At 43.3% G+C, this 14987-nt stretch overlaps 1 protein-coding gene across 4 annotated transcripts in view; it reads right to left on the bottom strand.

Annotated features, from left to right (window-relative positions):
- LOC119953583 (E3 ubiquitin-protein ligase rnf213-alpha-like) overlaps positions 1-14987 on the bottom strand; it is a 198139-nt gene that overhangs the window by 112955 nt on the left and 70197 nt on the right. For all 4 annotated transcript variants that reach the window (XM_038777977.1, XM_038777979.1, XM_038777980.1 and 1 more), the window contains 5 exons: positions 9649-9841; positions 8692-8747; positions 6011-6191; positions 3952-4110; positions 589-687 (listed from right to left, as the gene is read on the bottom strand). In XM_038777977.1, the coding sequence (XP_038633905.1) occupies positions 589-687; positions 3952-4110; positions 6011-6191; positions 8692-8747; positions 9649-9841 (688 nt within the window). The remainder of the gene's footprint in view (positions 1-588; positions 688-3951; positions 4111-6010; positions 6192-8691; positions 8748-9648; positions 9842-14987) is intronic.

The raw sequence follows: 14987 nt of genomic DNA on the forward strand, positions 1-14987 counted from the left end.
CACATTCCGGCGCCTGTCTGGGGAGGCTGGTACGGGAATTGTATCCTTCCAGCCATTAATGTTACAAATTATTTCCAACAGATTAAGCACAATAGCCAGAGTACCACATAAGGGTACAAATATAGAGTGCAAGACATCTGCAGTTAAGAGTATTTTCCTTTCCAAGAATATGCTTTATACATGCAGAGTTCTCACAATGGCACAGTGGGTGCATGTGCACCATGTTGTATGTGCAGACATACAAATCAGAAATGCCTCAAAGTCAATTCTTGGTGTGTATTGAGTTGCCTAGCCTCTGTAGGTGCAAGTCTGCAGTTGGCCTCAGCATTTTGACTCCAATTTCCACCAAGGATGCTCTTTGGAAATACGCGAGAAATATCAGGTGAAAACACATTAGAGCTTCACCGTTGTACTCCCTTTTTATCCCCTCACGTTCTCGTGTTTGCACCTGGAAGAGATGTCACAGGGCTGTTGACTTTGATCAAATGTTAATGTAGAATTAGTCAATGTGTTAAGGAATGGCAGATAGATAATTTAAAATCTTAACATTCAGACACGTGACCTACATTTGGATATCTGATACACTACCTTCTTTACCCGTCCTTCCAGATCACTCAAGAGTCCTTCCCTCCATATGGAAGTCCATTCTTTGTCTCCCAAGTCTAACGATACAAGTGTGACCCACACCTTTATAAATGAATAGAGAGTATTTTATTCAAATACACCTTTATCTGTACATGTCCAAAATCTTGGCTAATATTTATCCTTCCACCAACATTGCTAAACGAGATTAGCTGGTTATTACCTCAATGCTGTTTGTCAGACCTTGTTATGTGGGCTGCTACGTTCACCTAAATTTAAATAGTGATGGTACTTGACACACTTTGAAATAGCAGTGCTTCCTTTTTTTTAAAAATTCAAATAAATTCAAAACCGAAATAAACTCAGTTTTTCCCCATCCCTCATTTTCCTTCCATATGTTAATAAAAGCAAAATACTTTGAATGCTGGAGATCTGGAATAAAGACGGAAAGTGAAGGGAAACCTCAGCAGGTTTGTCAGCATCTGTGGAGTGAGAAACTATTAACGTTGTGCCCCCGATATGTATTTTTCAGAATATTGGACTCGAAATCTTAATTCGGTTTCTCGCTCCAATGATGCTGCCGGAGCAGAGGTTTTCCAGCATTTTCTGTTTTTATTCCAGATCTTAGGCAGCCTCGGTACTTTGCTTTTATTAACATGGAGATGAATGGGGTAGTGCAAAAACCGAATTTGTTTGGTTTAGAATTTTTCAAAAAAAGGAAGGAACCTGCTCAAGAAGGAAGAAGATACGTATCGATGGGAGGTCTCCTGGAGAGTCTAGCAGGAAGACCTCTGGCAAACATTGTTAAGCAACCGACAATCATCTCAGATTTACCATTTGTGGGCAACTGCACGATTTGATTGAAACTCAGAGAAGATGCGCATCAATGGGAAGAGTACTGGTGAATCTCAGTCAAAGATCACTCTTATGTGGCCTACAGTCATCTCACAGCTGCCCCTCAGATGTTCAATCAACGATTTAATTGAAAAAGTTTTGTTCTAAATTCTCAATAAAAGGTATTGTATTTAGGGAGATATTGGGCGTAATTCTCCGAGCCTCCACGCCGAAATAGTGATCAGCGCAGGAGCGGAGAATGGGCAGTGGCGCCAAAATTCGGTGCGCCGCCGCTCAAGTGATTCTCCGGTACCGCGTGCATTGTCTACGGGTTGCGGGTTATTGACAGAGGCCCCAGCGGTTCTCCAACAAAATCTAACCGAGTTGAGTTCCCGACAGCGTGGTTCTAACCACGTTTTGCCTGTCGGGAACGGCCAGTGGCAGCTGCGGAATCAGTCCGCAGCCGCCCTGATGGAGGGCAGGGTTATTGTTCATCGGGTTTGGGGGTGGGAGGCTCTCACTGGAGTGGGGGCATATCCCCATTATTGGAGAATCCAGCCTATTGTGCCAATCATAGCTTTCGTTCTATGAATTCAAGAAACAGTAAAATCACCTATGTTTAAACCTGCCACCACTGTGCTATTCTCCAAAGCTAGGACATTGGTCTTAGCCTTCTTCAGCTGAAGCTTGTTGAACAGGTACATTACACTCCTGTCCTAGAACTTGTCTCAATGTCCCAGGAACCTGAACATCTTCTTTCTATCAGCATTCTTTAGCGATACATTAAACTCCCTTAATTTATCATTCCTAAAATGAGAAGCAGTTGACACTAGAGATTAACAAATAGCGCTTTCAGGGCAGTAATGTAACACCTAATTTTACTAACTCACTTTGCAGGACACTAGTTGTGTCCCTTCCTATGATATTACTTCTATTATATTATCATGAATCAATCTATTACTGGTTTCAAACCATTCAGTTGGATTTGGATTTGATTTATTGTCACACGTACCGAGGTACAGTGAAAAGTATTGTTCTGCGTACAGTCCAGACAGATCGTTCATACTTGAAAAAAAAATAGGACATACATAAATACACAATGTAAATACATAGACACAGGCATCGGATGAGCAGACGGAATGTAGTACTAATCAGTAGAGAAGATGTGTGAAGAAATCAGGTCAGTCCATAAGAGGGTCTTTCAGGAGTCTGATAATAGCGGGGAAGATGTTTTTGAACCTGTTAACGCGTGTTCTCGGACTTTTGTATCTTCTGCTCAATGGAAGAGTTTGGAAGAGAGAATAACCTGGGTAGAAGGTGTCTTTGATCATGCTGCCCGCCTTCCCAACGCAGCGGGTGGTGTAGACAGTCAATGGACGGGAGGCGGGTTTGTATGATGGACTGGGCTGTATTGAGAACTCTCTGTAGTTGGGTCAGGTAGTTGCCATACCAGATTGCAATGGAGCCAGATAGGATGCTTTCTATGGTGCATCTGTAAAAATTGGTAAGAGTCAACATGGACATGATGAATTTCCCTAATTTCCTGAGGAAGTATAGGCGCTGTTGTGCTTTCTTGGTCATATCATCGACGCATTGAGGACTATCGTGGAGGAGGTGTTGTTGTTTATCCTTACTGATTGTGGTCTATGGGTCAGGAAGTCGAGGATCCAGTTGCAGAGGGAGGAGCCAAGTCCTAGGTTTTGGAGCTTTGATAGAAGTTTGGCTGGGATTATGGTGTTGAAGGGGAGGTTGTCAATGAATAGGAGTATGACGTAGGAGCCCTTGATGTCGAGATGCTCCAGCGATGAGTATAGTGCCAGGGAGATGCAGTTTGCTGTGGACCGGTTGTGGCGGTACACGAATTGCAGTGGATCACGGCATTCTGGGAGTATGGAGTTGATGTGTGTCATGACCAACCTCTCGAAGCACTTCATAATGATCGATGTCAAGGCCACCGGACAGTAGTCATTGAGGCACGTTGCCCGGTTCTTCTTTGGTCTATGATGGTGGTCTTTTTGAAGCAGGTGGGAACCTCGGAACGGAGTAAGGAGAGATTGAAGCCGTCCGTTAACACACCCGCCAATTGGTCCACACAAGATCTGACCAGGGACTCCATCAGGACTCGTTGCTTTCCAAGGGTTCACTTTCAAGAAGGCTGATCTGACTTTGGATGCTGTGGTGGTGGGTATGGGTGTGTCCAAGGCTGCTGGGGCAATTGACACTGGTTTGATGGTTTCTTGCTCGAAACGAACATAGAATGCATTGAGTTCATCGGGGAGGGGTGTGCTGCTGCCGAAGATTCTACTCAGCTTCGCTTAGTTAAGATCCCAAATAAAATAAGCTTAAACAGTTCTTATTTCATTTATTGAACAGTTAAAATGAAGCAAAAGTTAATCTCAAAAGCAACAAATAAATTAATAAATAATAATTTTAGCAATTGTGCCCAAACTATTGCCATGAGGCTAAATCCCATATTCCATGACCATTTACACTTCAGGAGAAATTAATTTAGGTCTTATCACAAAATGGCCTTACCTGGAGTTCACGTTGTTTGATCGAAATACCAAATTCATATCCACTTGTGTTAAGGACATCTTTCAGCCAACTTCTTGTATTTTCCAAAGCCTTGTTTAGGAATATTTCAGTGCTTTGCATTGTTGGGCCTTCTTCATTTTGAAATTTCTCATCTGCAATCTAAGTTTTTTTTAAAAGTGTTCACTGACTTATCCCTTCAAAGACTGAGTTAAAGCGCTATCATAATAAGTGCATGAAACGGAGGTAGCCGTTTAATAATAATAATCTTCATTAGTGTCACAACTGCAATGAAGTTCCCCTAGTCACCACATTCTGGCGCCTGTTCGGGTAAACGGAGGGAGAATTCAGAATATCCAATTCATATAACAAGCATGTTTTTCGGGATTTGTGGGAGGAAACCGGAGCATCCGGAGGAAACCCACCAGACACGGGGAGAGCGTGCAGACTCCGTACAGACAGTGACACAAGCCAGGAATCCAACCCGGGTCCCTGGCGCTTTGAAGAGAGGGAGAGGGGTGAGGGGGGAAAGGGAGAGAGAAAGAGAAATAAAGGGAAAGAGAGACAGAGACAGACAGACAGCGACACAGAGACAGACAGACAGACAGCGACACAGAGCGACAGACAGCGACACAGAGAGACAGACAGACAGCGACACAGAGACAGACACGAGAAACAGACACGCAGAGACAGAGAGAGAGGCAGAGAGAGATTCACACACACAGAGACAGGGGGAGGCATAGACATGCACTGACACAGGAGGAGATACGGACACACATTGCGAGAGGGGATACACATACTCAGACACACTGCGAGGGGGGGAAAACACTAAGGGAGAGAGGAGAGCCAGACTGATGGTTACCCATGTGGGTGAGAAATTAGATTTTTCTCTGGAGACTAAGTATCTTTGAACTCTCCCTCAAAAGGCTGTGGAAGCAATGTCAAAGAACAAAGAAAATTACAGCACAGGAACAGGCCCTTCGGCCCTCCCAGCCTGCACCGATCCAGATCCTTTGTCTAAACCTGTTGCCTATTTACCAAAAAGAAGAAAAAAATATATATGGCTTCGAATATTTCTACGGAAGAGTCCAGATCCACCATGATCTCGTTGAATGGTGGAGCAAGCTGAAAGGACTGAGTGGCCTATTTCTGCTCCTAATTGGTACGTCTATATTTGTGTGAAGGATCATCAGAATGATTCTAGAGACAAGGAACTTCAGTTATGTGGATAGATTGAAGGAGCTGGGGCTGATCTCCTTGGAGTCGAGAATACCGCTGATTTGACAGAGGTGTACAAATGTATGGGAGATGTGGAAGAGCAGATGGGGAGAAATAGTTTCTGCTGACGGAAGTATGTAGAAACAAAGAAGACCAATTTAAGGCAAGTAGTAAAATCAACAGTAGCAGAATGAAAACCCCTTTAATGGAGTGAATGCTTTGAATCTGGAAAGCTCAGCCTGCGCCTGTGATGGAAGTAGATTCAATCAAAACCTTCAAAAGAGAATTGAATTAATTATCTTGCAGCGAGCTGGCGTGGACATGATGGGTTGAATGGTCTCCTTCTGTGCTGTAACCATCCCATGTTATACTATCTAACAGCATTCCTTAAAACAAATTAGAAATTTCTAGTAATAATCTTTATTAGTGTCACAAGTAGCCTTACAGTAACACTGCAATGAAGTTACTGTGAGAATCCCCTCGTCGCCACATTCCGGCATGTGTCCGGATACACAGTGGGAGAATTCACATGTCCAATTCACCTAACAAGCACGTCTTTTGGGACTTGCGGGAGGAAACCGGAGCACCCGGAGGAAACCCATCCAGACAGAGGGAGAATGTGCAGACGCCGCACAGTGACCCAAGCTGGGAATCGAACCCGGTCCCTGGTGCTGTGAAGCAACAGTGCTAACCACTATGCTACCGTGCCTCCCTTCACCATCGTCCAATTTTACAGAATATCCAACATTGCACACAAACAATTAAGAAAATTATTTTTTATTATGAAATATAAATCGACAATTTCAATGATTTGAACCATAAGTTATTATATCGGCTGTTTCACCTGTGTATTTGTTTTTACTGATGCCTTTAGTGAGGATTTTTTTAATTCAGAAAGCTTGCTGATTAACCCAATAGAAATGGTAATCATTTCTACACCGCTCAATGCTCGAGATTTACATATCTTCTCATGGATTTTCAAACTGATCTTCATGCACGCTTCAATATGTTCACCACCAAGATCACTAGAAGTGGAAACATTGAGATACATTTCTCAAAACAATATACATTTGCAATTACCTTTATAAAGTAAAACTAATTAGAAAGACTAATTGATTCAAGACCGGCAATGATCAGATACAGTTTTTTTAATTCAAATAGTGACAGAAAACTATTGGCACAGTGATAGGTTGCAATGTATGGAAGTGTATTAAATGGCAGATTATTAGGTATTCACTATCAATTAACACCCAACGTTACCTCACTTAAATTTAAGTGGGCAGAATGAAAATCAAAACCTGCACGAACATACTTGGGACACGTCATTTAACCTTTTACGTTAGTCTTTTTCCTCACATTATACGTTATCCCACAGCAGCTAAAGAAATGCAATGTACATACACCCACATCCCAAGTACAGATTTATATTCACATGTCATTTACATGATATGAATTTCACAGACATTTATAATCTCGCTCTCAAAAGATTAATAATAATCTTTTATTGTCACAAGTATGAAGTTACTGGGGAAAGCCCCTAGTCGCCACATTCCGACGCCTGTTCGGGTAAGCTGGTACGGGAATTGAACCCGCACTGCTGGCCTTGTTCTGCATGACAAACCAGTTGTCTAGCTCACTGAGCTAAACCAGCCCATAAATCATCCCTTTCTGATTCTTTCATCTTTCTGACAACTTCAACTCTGCCAACACTTTCTCCCAATATGATTTCCTGCATCAGGTGACCATATCTAGAGTAGTGAACATTCTTCAAAGTTGCAACACTTAATGTTGTAATATTCTCATTAAAACCAAAATTAAGTTTTCTAGATAGTTACAATTATTTTCACTTGTACGAAAGTTCTAATATAAATATTAAAACTAGTTTTGACATCTTGGATTCCTTCAATCACCGTCTTTGGGGGAAGCAATAGTGCCATTGACGGCACAGGAAGAGGTCGTTCGGTCCACCGAGCCCATACCAGTTCACTGCAGGATAATCCAGCTCAGTCCCCATAGCCCTGCAAGTTTATTACTTTCCAGTGCCAATCCAATTTTCTTTTCAAATCATTGATTGTTTCTGCATCCACCAGCAGAGTAGGCAGTGAGTTCAGGTCAATACCATTCACTGCGTAAAGAGTTCTTCCTCACATTCTCCCTGCATATCCTGCCCAAAATCTTAAATTATGTTTCATCAACTAATGGGATGAGCTTTTCCTTATTTATTTTATCCTAGCCCATACTGCAATCAACTCTCTCCTCAATCTCCTTTGCTCCAAGGAGAACATCAGGAGCATTTTCAACCTAACCTTAAACTAAAGTCCCCTTCCCTGGAATCGCCCTGGTAAATCTCCTTTGCACCTTTTCAGGGATCTTTCCTAAAATGTGGTCACCAGAAGTGGCACCAGAGCCTTATATAGGTTCAGAATAACTGCTTATGAACTCAATGTCCTTATCTATGAAGCCTAAGATCCCAAATGCTTTGCTGAGCAATAAACATCCAGTATCGTGGAAAGACGCTTTCTCTACATGCCCCATTCTGGTAGGCTTTCAGTTCCAAAGTACACTTAAAACCATCATTATACAGCAAAGCTTGCATATCAAGTAACATTAGAATTGATAAAAGGGGAACTGAAATTTGAGGAAGATTCAAAAAATAAATTTGCTGAAAGATGCTGCTTTGTAACTTGAAAACATTGTGACACCAAATACTGCAACCATTTTATATAACTATGTTTTATTTTCTTAGTGAAGTTGGCTGCAGACCCATCATCCTGTGTTCATTGTTGGGCACCAAAATGCAATCAAGAAATTCAATTCACCACAAGGCCAGTGGCTAATGTATTTATGATGCTAAAGGCAGATAGAAACATAAGGAATAGGAGGAGTAAACCAGGTGGCCTTCAAATCTCCTCTGTCATTCAATAAATTGGGGCCGGTTTAGCACACTGGGCTAAATCGCTGGCTTTTAAAGCAGACCCAGGCAGGCGAGCAGCAAGGTTCAATTCCCGTACCAGCCTCCCCGAACAGGCGCCAGAATGTGGCCACTAGGGGCTTTTCACAGTAACTTCATTGAAGCCTACTTGTGACAATAAGTGATTTTCATTTCATTGGCTAATCTTTTGCTTCAAATCCACCTTTGCACACTACCCGCATGTCCTTCAATATGCTCAATGACTGAGCATCCATAGCCCTCCAGGTTAGAGAATTCTACTGATCCATTCTTTGAGTGAAGAGATATCTCACCTCAGTCCTAAAATGCTCGGCATTTTATTCTGAGATCGTGGTCTCTATTTCAAACTCCCCAGTGGGGACACACCCTCACAGAATCTAGCCTATCAAGCCCCTTTAAGAATTTTATGTGTTTCAATGAGGTCGTCCTTTATTATTCTAAGCTCTAGAGAAAACAGGTATAGTATTCAATCTCCCCTAAGCGGACAATTCTCTCACCTTAGGAATGTCTGTATGTACAATAACACTCTTTAAATAAGGCAGATCAGATAGATATAGTATTAGAAACGGATGTACCTTCTTTGATGACTATCCACAGTTTCTTTTACATATTTCAACAGGTTTTCGAAATGCTACAAGCATAATATAGATAAAAGCAAAAACAGAATCAAAATTAAGTTTACCAATACACTAAAATGCTTTCATAATAAAATCCAACTACAATATTCACATCATGGGTCATTAATACAATACTTAGATATGAACACAATGTGTGAATTAATACAATGCCACAAAAACTGGAGTTATACATTGTAAGATTGCTAAAAGCATTATATCGTTATTTTAGAAGCATTACCACAATACAAGTGATAATGCTTCCAGTAAATAATTCGAAGCATTATATGACTTAAATTATTTTACCAGTTGAATTGCTCATTTTCAGACAATAAAGAATACACATTGTGATTTATAGAAGAGTATTAAAGCCAATTTTGTTCCAATAGATGAATGAAATTCATATAGAAATCAAGCGACCAAGCAGCCAATGCATTTGAATCATTCAGTGCATTAATTTTAAAAAGTAAATGCTCAAATTCTCAAATTTGTGGCTAAAATGTTTAACCCCAAAAACAGGGACAGGGATTAAGATTCCAAGGCAAGGTATAAAGGCAATTATAGATTTGAGATCAAATTATCAGAATCAGAAGTTACAAGTAAAATTAGGTATGGGGAAGGAATCTGTAACTTGGCTTGTCCAGGACAGCACAGTGGCGCAATGGGTAGCACGGCTGCATCGTGGCACCGAGGTCCCAGGTTCGATTCGGGCTCTGGGTCACTGTCCGCGTGGAGTTTGCACATTCTCCCCGTTTGCGTGGGTTTCACCCCCACAACCCAAAGATGTGCAGGCCAGGTGGATTGGCCATGCTAAATTGCCCCTTAATTGGCAAAAAATTGGGTCCTCTAAATTTATTTTTAAAAACTTGGCTTGCCTTGAACTAGCATTAAGCATACCACTTGTCTCAAAACACAAACCTCATTTCTGCGTAAAATATAGCCACTCTTCACTCTCTGAAAGATTCCTTGTAGGATATCGAGTAGATCAGGAGTCATCATTTTTAAGTACTCTGGCAAAGCTTCCATTGACAACAAACTGAACCAAGATCGGATCAACAGTCTATCTACTGTCATCAAGTGCTTATTTTTGCACATCAGTTCAAGCAGGTCCCTTCATAAAATAATTCACAAAAAGTTAAATCCATCACGTCATTGTGCACACTGAATGATGAGCATTTTCAAAGGAGCTTATTTTAAGGCATGCCAGAAATATGAAAATGTTCTTAAAATTGTACAATTTAAATGGTTGGCCTAGATTGTTGAAAGGTACATTGCTCGCTGGTCCAAGAGTTTCAAAGTTTCACTTAATGTATGAATTAGATTCAGACATTGATGAAAATAAATAGCAATGTAGAGGCAATCAACAATTTCCACCTTCTCTAATCAGTTTTCTGAATGCCCACTGCCAACAGTAATTATAATCTGATGCAGCATCTGATGCATTACTCAGATGCCATTCATTTCATGAACCTTGGCAGTGAATATAGCTATTCAACTATACAGATCATTATATCATATTCACAAAGCTCAGTGGTTGTTGAATAGACAAACGGTAGACACATTAACTTATACTCAACAGCCTGGAAACACCTATGCCAGCAGCAATGCCTGCTATGAGATCAACTAACTCAACATAAATTAGGGATCAAACCTGGGATTATTTGTTCGTATACTGTTAATCCATAATTGCCGTCGAGAAGATGGTGAGCCACCTTCTAGAGCTGTTGCAGTCTTTTGGTGTAGGTATGTTCACAGTGCTGTTAGGAAGGGAGTTTGACCCAGCAACAGTTAAGGAACGGCAATGTAGTTCCAAGTCAGGACGGTGTGCAACTTGGAGTGGATCATGTAGATGGTGGTGTTCCCATGTGGCTGCTGCCCTTATCCTTTTAGGCGGTGGAGGTCACGGGATTGGAAGGAGCTGTCGATGGAGTCCTGGGATGCATCTGGTACACATCTGGTACACAGTATACACTGTTGCTGCACATCAGTAGTGGAGGGAGTGAATGGGGTAGTGGTCAAGCATGCTGCTTTATCCTGGATTGTATTGAAGTTCTTATGTTGTTGGAGCCACACTCATTCCAGACAAATGACAATAGCCTATCACACTAGTGCCTTCCAGATTGTAGGCAGGCTATAGGGAGTCAGAGGGAGTTACCCAGCGCAGAATTCCCAGCCTTTGACCTGCTCTTGGAGCGACATTTATAAGGCTAGTCCATGTTCGCGAGGCTGATGGTGGGGGATTTAGCGCTAGTAATGCCATTGAGTATTGGATTGGATTGGATTTGTTTATTGTCACGTGTACCGAGGTACAGTGAAAAGTATTTTTCTGCAAGCAGCTCAACAGATCATTCAGTACATTGGAAGAAAGGGAATTGAACAGAATTCAAGAAAGTACATGAGAATACATAATAGGGCTACACAATATATACAATGTAACTACATAAGCATTGGCATCGGATGAAGCAGACAGGGTGTAGTATTAATGAGGACAGTCCAGAAAAGGGTCGTTTAGGAGTCTGGTGACAGTGGGGAAGAAGCTGTTTTTGAGTCTGTTCGTCCGTGTTCTCAGACTTCTGAATCTCCTGCCCGATGGAAGAAGTTGGAAAAGTGAGTAAGCCGGGTGGGAGGGATCCTCCCATATCAAAGGGAGATGGTTAGATTCCTTAATGTTGAAGATGGTTATTGCCTGGCACTTGTGTGGTACAAACATTACTTGCAATTTATCAGCCCCAGCCTCAAAGTTGTCCAGGTCGTCCTATATGTGCACATGGACAGCTTCAGTATCTGAGGTGTTAAAAATGGTTCTGAACACTGTGCAATCATCTGCAAACATTCCCACTTCTGATCTTACGGTGGACGGAAGATCAAGTGGAGCCTAGGGACTGCTGCAGTGATATCTTGGGGTTGAGATGATTGGCCTCCAACAAACGCAACCTTCTTTGTTTGTGCCAAGTATGATTCTAACCAATGGACAGTCCTGTGACAACCCCTGCAGCCCCCCCCCCCCCCCCCCCCCCCCCCCCCCCCACTTTGCATTGATGTCAAGGGAAGTCAGTCTTGCATAACATCTCAAACTCAGTTCTTGATAGCACTGATGATCAAGATCAGGCTAATAGGGTAGAAACGGAATGTCTTGTTCTTGTGTGGACATGGCACACATGGGCACTTTCCCATATTATTGGGTAGACACCAGTGTTGTGGTTATACTGAAATTGCTTGGCGAGGGACCCAGCTAGTTCTGAAGTAGAGGCCTTCAGTATTACTGCTTGGATGTCGTCAGGGCCAATAGTCTTTTCCTTTCCGTTTCCTGATATTACAGACAGTTAATTTTCTTTTTAAAATCTTTTTATTGCCATTTTCAAAATTATGTACATTGCCGTTCGTTTTCCTTTATTGTACAGTATCCAAAGGCTTCTTCTTAGGTTTCTCTATTTACAGTTTGTCACCGTCTGACTCAGCGTACAATCCTCTGTACCCTCCTCCCCCAGCTTCGACGACCACCCCCCTCCCTTCTTCACTGCTGCCCCCCATTCTCTTCCTTTCTTGCTAAGTGTTGCTACCTCTCCTTGCTTCCCCCCCCCCCCCCCCCCCCCCGTCCCCCTCCCACAGGTTCACACCAGCACTCCTCTCCTTCCCTCCTTCCCCCCCGGCTTTCCTATATGTCTTGTCCTGGCTATTTTTCCCTGGCAACTGGCTATTTATTTATGTGTTTATATTTATTTATATGCCACAAACAGGTCTTGGAACAGTTGGGTGAATGGCTCCCATGTTTTGTGGATGCCCTCTTTCAACCCACGATGATGAATTTGATTTTCACCATTTGGAGAAATTCCGAAAGGTCAGAAAGCCAATCTGTAACTTTCGATGGTGCTGATCGGCAACCAAACAGGATTCTACGGCGGGCGATCATGGAGGCAAAGGCAAGGACATCCGCCCTCCTCCCCATGAAGAGATCTGGCTGGTCTGATACCCCGAAGACCGCCACTTTCGGGCATGGCTCCTCCCTCATCCCCACCACTTTGGACATTGCCTCGAAGAAGGTTGTCCAGTACCCCACAAGTCTGGGGCAAGACCAGAACATGTGGGTGTGGTTGGCCGGGCTCCTTGGCACCGTTCACATCTATCCTCCACCTCCGGGAAGAACCTGCTCATTTAGGTTCTGGTAAAGTGGGCTCTATGTTTTAGCTGCATTAGGTTGAGCCTCGTGCATGTGGAGGTAGAGATGACCCTGTGCAGTGCTTCGCTCCACAATCCCCACTCTATTTCGAACCCCAAGTCTTCCTCTCATTTCCTCCTCGTCATGTCCAGTTCGGTGTCAGCCCTCTCTAGCAGTCGTTCGTACATATCAGTAGTTTCCTCTGCCTAGACTGTCTGCGTCCAGTTGCTCTTCTAATAGTGTCTGTCGTGGTGGTCGCGGGCTTGTCCTCATCTCCTTCCGTAAGAATTTTGTAAGCTGCAGGTACCCGAATTTGTTGCCTTTAGTTAGTTCGAATCTCTGCGTTAGTTCTTCCAGTGGTGTGACTCTGCCGTCAGTGTATATGACTGTCAATGTCTCCCTGTCCTGTCTCGACCTTTTGAAGGTGGTGTCGGTGAGTGCTGGTGGGAACCTGTGGTTATTGCAGATGGGGGCTTTGTCGGACGTTTCGGTAAGTCCAAATTGCTGCCGTAGTTGGTTCCAGGTCTGGAGGGTGGCTATCACCATTGGGCTGCCCAGATACTGGGCTGGAGTGTTTCTTGACAGAGATGGGAGTGCCGCCGTGGCTAGGACCCGGAGAGAGGTCCCCTTGCAGGAGACCTCCTCCGCGCGCACCCACTCGGCTTCTGGCTCCTTCGTCCATCCCTTCACTCTTTCCGCTGTCGTTGCCCAGTGGTAGAATTGTAGGTTTAGGGGGGCTAGCTCTCCCCTTGATTTTGTTTTCTGTAGGACCTTGTTTGTGATCCTAGCATTCTCCCCCCCCCCATACAAACACCATGATTAATTTGTCCAGTGAGTTGAAAGAGGCTGGGAATATAGATCAGGATGGATCTTAGGGGAAAGAGGTATCTGGGCAGTACGTTCATTTTAATTGTCTGTACTCTCCCTCCCAGAGAGAGTGGGAGTGTGTTCCACCTCTGCAGGTCCTTTTGGACTTCCTCTGTCGGACTGGTCAGGTTCCATTTGTGGATCCCCGTCCAATCATGAGCAATTTGGATCCCCAGGTAGTGGAATTTCTCACATTTGCTCATGTTGATGTTGTAGCCCGAAAAGGCACCAAACTCTTTCAGGAGATCACGGGGAGTTAATTGAATTGGTTGAAGACTGTATGTGTGATGCTGGGGAACTCAGGAGGAGGCCAGGTTGGATGATCCATTCTTGATAATTGCAAATGCTGAGCTTCCCCACCATTGAGAATGGAGATATTTGTGGATCCTCCTCCTCCAGTTAGCTGCTTAATTGTCTACCATTGTTTCTATTGCCAATGTTTCTATTTCTTATTTAATGTGCCAGCCCGAAGCGAGAAACTTTTATGTCAAGCTAGTGGCAACTCGGGCAGCACGGTGGCCTAGTGGTTAGCATAACCGCCTCACGGCGCTGAGGTCCCAGGTTCGATCCCGGCTCTGGGTCACTGTCAGTGTGGAGTTTGCACGTTCTCCCCGTGTCTGCGTGGGTTTCGCCCCCACAACCCAAAAAATGTGCAGAGTAGGTGGATTGGCTACGCTAAATTGCCCCTTAATTGGAAAAAAATAATTGGCTAATCTAAATTTATAAAAAAAAAAAAAAAAAAAAGCTAGTGGCAACTCTTCACTGGTGCTGGGATAAAGGAATAGTGGGAATTTGAACTGTCTTGGGCTTTCTTTCCGACTGTTTTGTGTGGTGTAATTTAGTTCACATTTCTCTTTTTAATAAATATTTTATTCTTTGTATTAAAGGTTATCAGCAGATTCCTGTAAATTTGTTCTGTAACTTTCCTCCACAGTTTAAAATAAGTTACAATCTTATCAAGCCTGGTTTCATTCTGGGACTTGTCCAGTATTAATGGCTTCACAGCTCCTGGGTCCCAGGTTCGATTCTGGCTTGGTCACTGTCTGTGCGGAGTCTGCACATCCTCTCCGTGTGTGTGTGGGTTTCCTCCGGGTGCTCCGGTTTCCTCCCACAGTCCAAAGATGTGCAGGTTAGGTGGATTGGCCATGATAAATTGCCCTTAGTGTCCAAAATTGCTCTTAGTGTTGGGTGGGGTTACTGGGTTATGGGGATAGGGTGGAGGTGTTGACCTTGG

The sequence above is a fragment of the Scyliorhinus canicula genome, chromosome 18 (assembly GCF_902713615.1).
Source record: "Scyliorhinus canicula chromosome 18, sScyCan1.1, whole genome shotgun sequence".
Classification (NCBI taxonomy): domain Eukaryota; kingdom Metazoa; phylum Chordata; class Chondrichthyes; order Carcharhiniformes; family Scyliorhinidae; genus Scyliorhinus; species Scyliorhinus canicula.